Genomic DNA, 1,619 nt, shown 5'->3' with positions numbered 1-1,619 from the left:
CAGCCAATAGCGGAGAAGCTAGGCCTGGACACCATGAGCAACAGCTCCCTGTGGAAGGACCGCGCTCTGGTGGAGATCAACGTGGCCGTGCTGCACAGCTTCCAGGTGGGTACAAGGTCAAACATGTGGGTGGTGGGCTTGTAACGGTCTTCTAGAAGCTTTCAGGTGGGGTCAAGGTCAAACCTTGGGGTGATGGGCTTGTAACGGTCTTCTAGAAGCTCAAAAAAAGAAAACTTGAAAAATCCTACTAGAAGCTTCCAGGTAGGGTCATGGTCAAACATGGCTGTACTGGGATTGTAACGATCTTTCTAGAAACTTTCTGTTACTACAACAACCCCCCCAAAAAAAAAAGATAATAACAAAGCAACATACAAAGTCATTTTAGAAGCTTTTAGTGGGATCAAGGACAAACATGGCGGGGTTGGGATGGTAAAGTCTTTCTAGAAACTTAAAAAAATCTCCACATAACTGCATCTCCACATACGTTTAAGCATAACGATACAAAGTCGTTCAGAACAGTTCAATTACAAAAAAACAAAAAAACAAAAAACAATCAAAGTTGACTAGAAACTTTCAAATAAAACAGGAATCATGCAAAGTAATTCTAGAAACTTTCAGTTACAACGTAGAAAACATGCCAAATTCTTCTAGAAACGTTCAAATGCAACCAGAAAACATTCGTAGTCCTGCTAGAAACGTTGACTTACAACGACAAATCTTGCAAAGTCCTGCTAGAATCATTCAATAATTACTACAAGGATAATCATGCAAAGTCTTTATAGATATTTGAAAATATAGCAACAACCGTGAAGAATCCTTGTAGACACTTTCCAATACATCATCAATTGCCAGATCAGTGAATGATATCGGCGATCATGGTTCGCGCTTCATTCATTTTGCTTGAATGCTCTCAAAAAGCTGTATTAATGATCCTGACCTTGCCCAATCATCCCTCTGTTTCGACTCTCTACGTAAGTTGCTCTGTGTCTGCCCCTGCCTCGCTCGCTTCACACTTACAATGTAGCCTCCTGATTGTTCTAAACTGTGTCTATTTGTTCGTAAAACATGAGATATGTGTGAGGCGTGCTGACAAAATGGTTACTTTTCTCGCAATCCAGGAAGCTGGCTGCTTCTACTCTGCTCCCACGGTCACACTGGGCTGAGTTGAGTATATAATTCAAGCTTAAAAACAGAGATACTCAATCAAACAGATTTTTCCAAACGGGAATTAAACCTACGTCTTTTGTTTGTAACGCTAAGACAGAGACACTCGAAGAAATAGAGTAAAGGAACTCTATACCAAATTGCGTTCAGATGAGCTGAAAAAAAATTCAGAGAATGACTAAAAATCCGTTAAACAAGGAATACGAAATGTCAATAGGAGATATCGGCCGAAAATCAAACCTGGGGTCAGATGTATAGATTTTCAGTCGATACCATTTCGTTCAAGTCTACCGTGTCTTTTATTATTCGACACTTACAAACTGTACAAACTCCACCTATAAAGTTGATGTATCAATTTCCATACGCAAAAATCTGAAAGAAGTAACTCTTTTTGTCAGGACACCTGACATTTCCCATCTGCCCCTCCCCCCTCCCACCTCACATTTCCCATCTGC

At 40.5% G+C, this 1,619-nt stretch overlaps 1 protein-coding gene across 1 annotated transcript in view; it reads left to right on the top strand.

The window, feature by feature from the left end:
- LOC101860933 (nitric oxide synthase, inducible-like) overlaps positions 1-1,619 on the top strand; it is an 18,200-nt gene that overhangs the window by 1,458 nt on the left and 15,123 nt on the right. The window contains exon 2 of the mRNA XM_013089357.1: positions 4-105. Within this exon, the coding sequence (XP_012944811.1) occupies positions 4-105 (102 nt within the window). The remainder of the gene's footprint in view (positions 1-3; positions 106-1,619) is intronic.

This window comes from Aplysia californica, unplaced genomic scaffold (assembly GCF_000002075.1).
Source record: "Aplysia californica isolate F4 #8 unplaced genomic scaffold, AplCal3.0 scaffold00936, whole genome shotgun sequence".
Lineage (NCBI taxonomy): Eukaryota > Metazoa > Mollusca > Gastropoda > Aplysiida > Aplysiidae > Aplysia > Aplysia californica.
The sequence above is the reverse complement of the archived record's forward strand: the minus strand, read 5'-3'. Positions and strand labels throughout refer to the sequence as shown.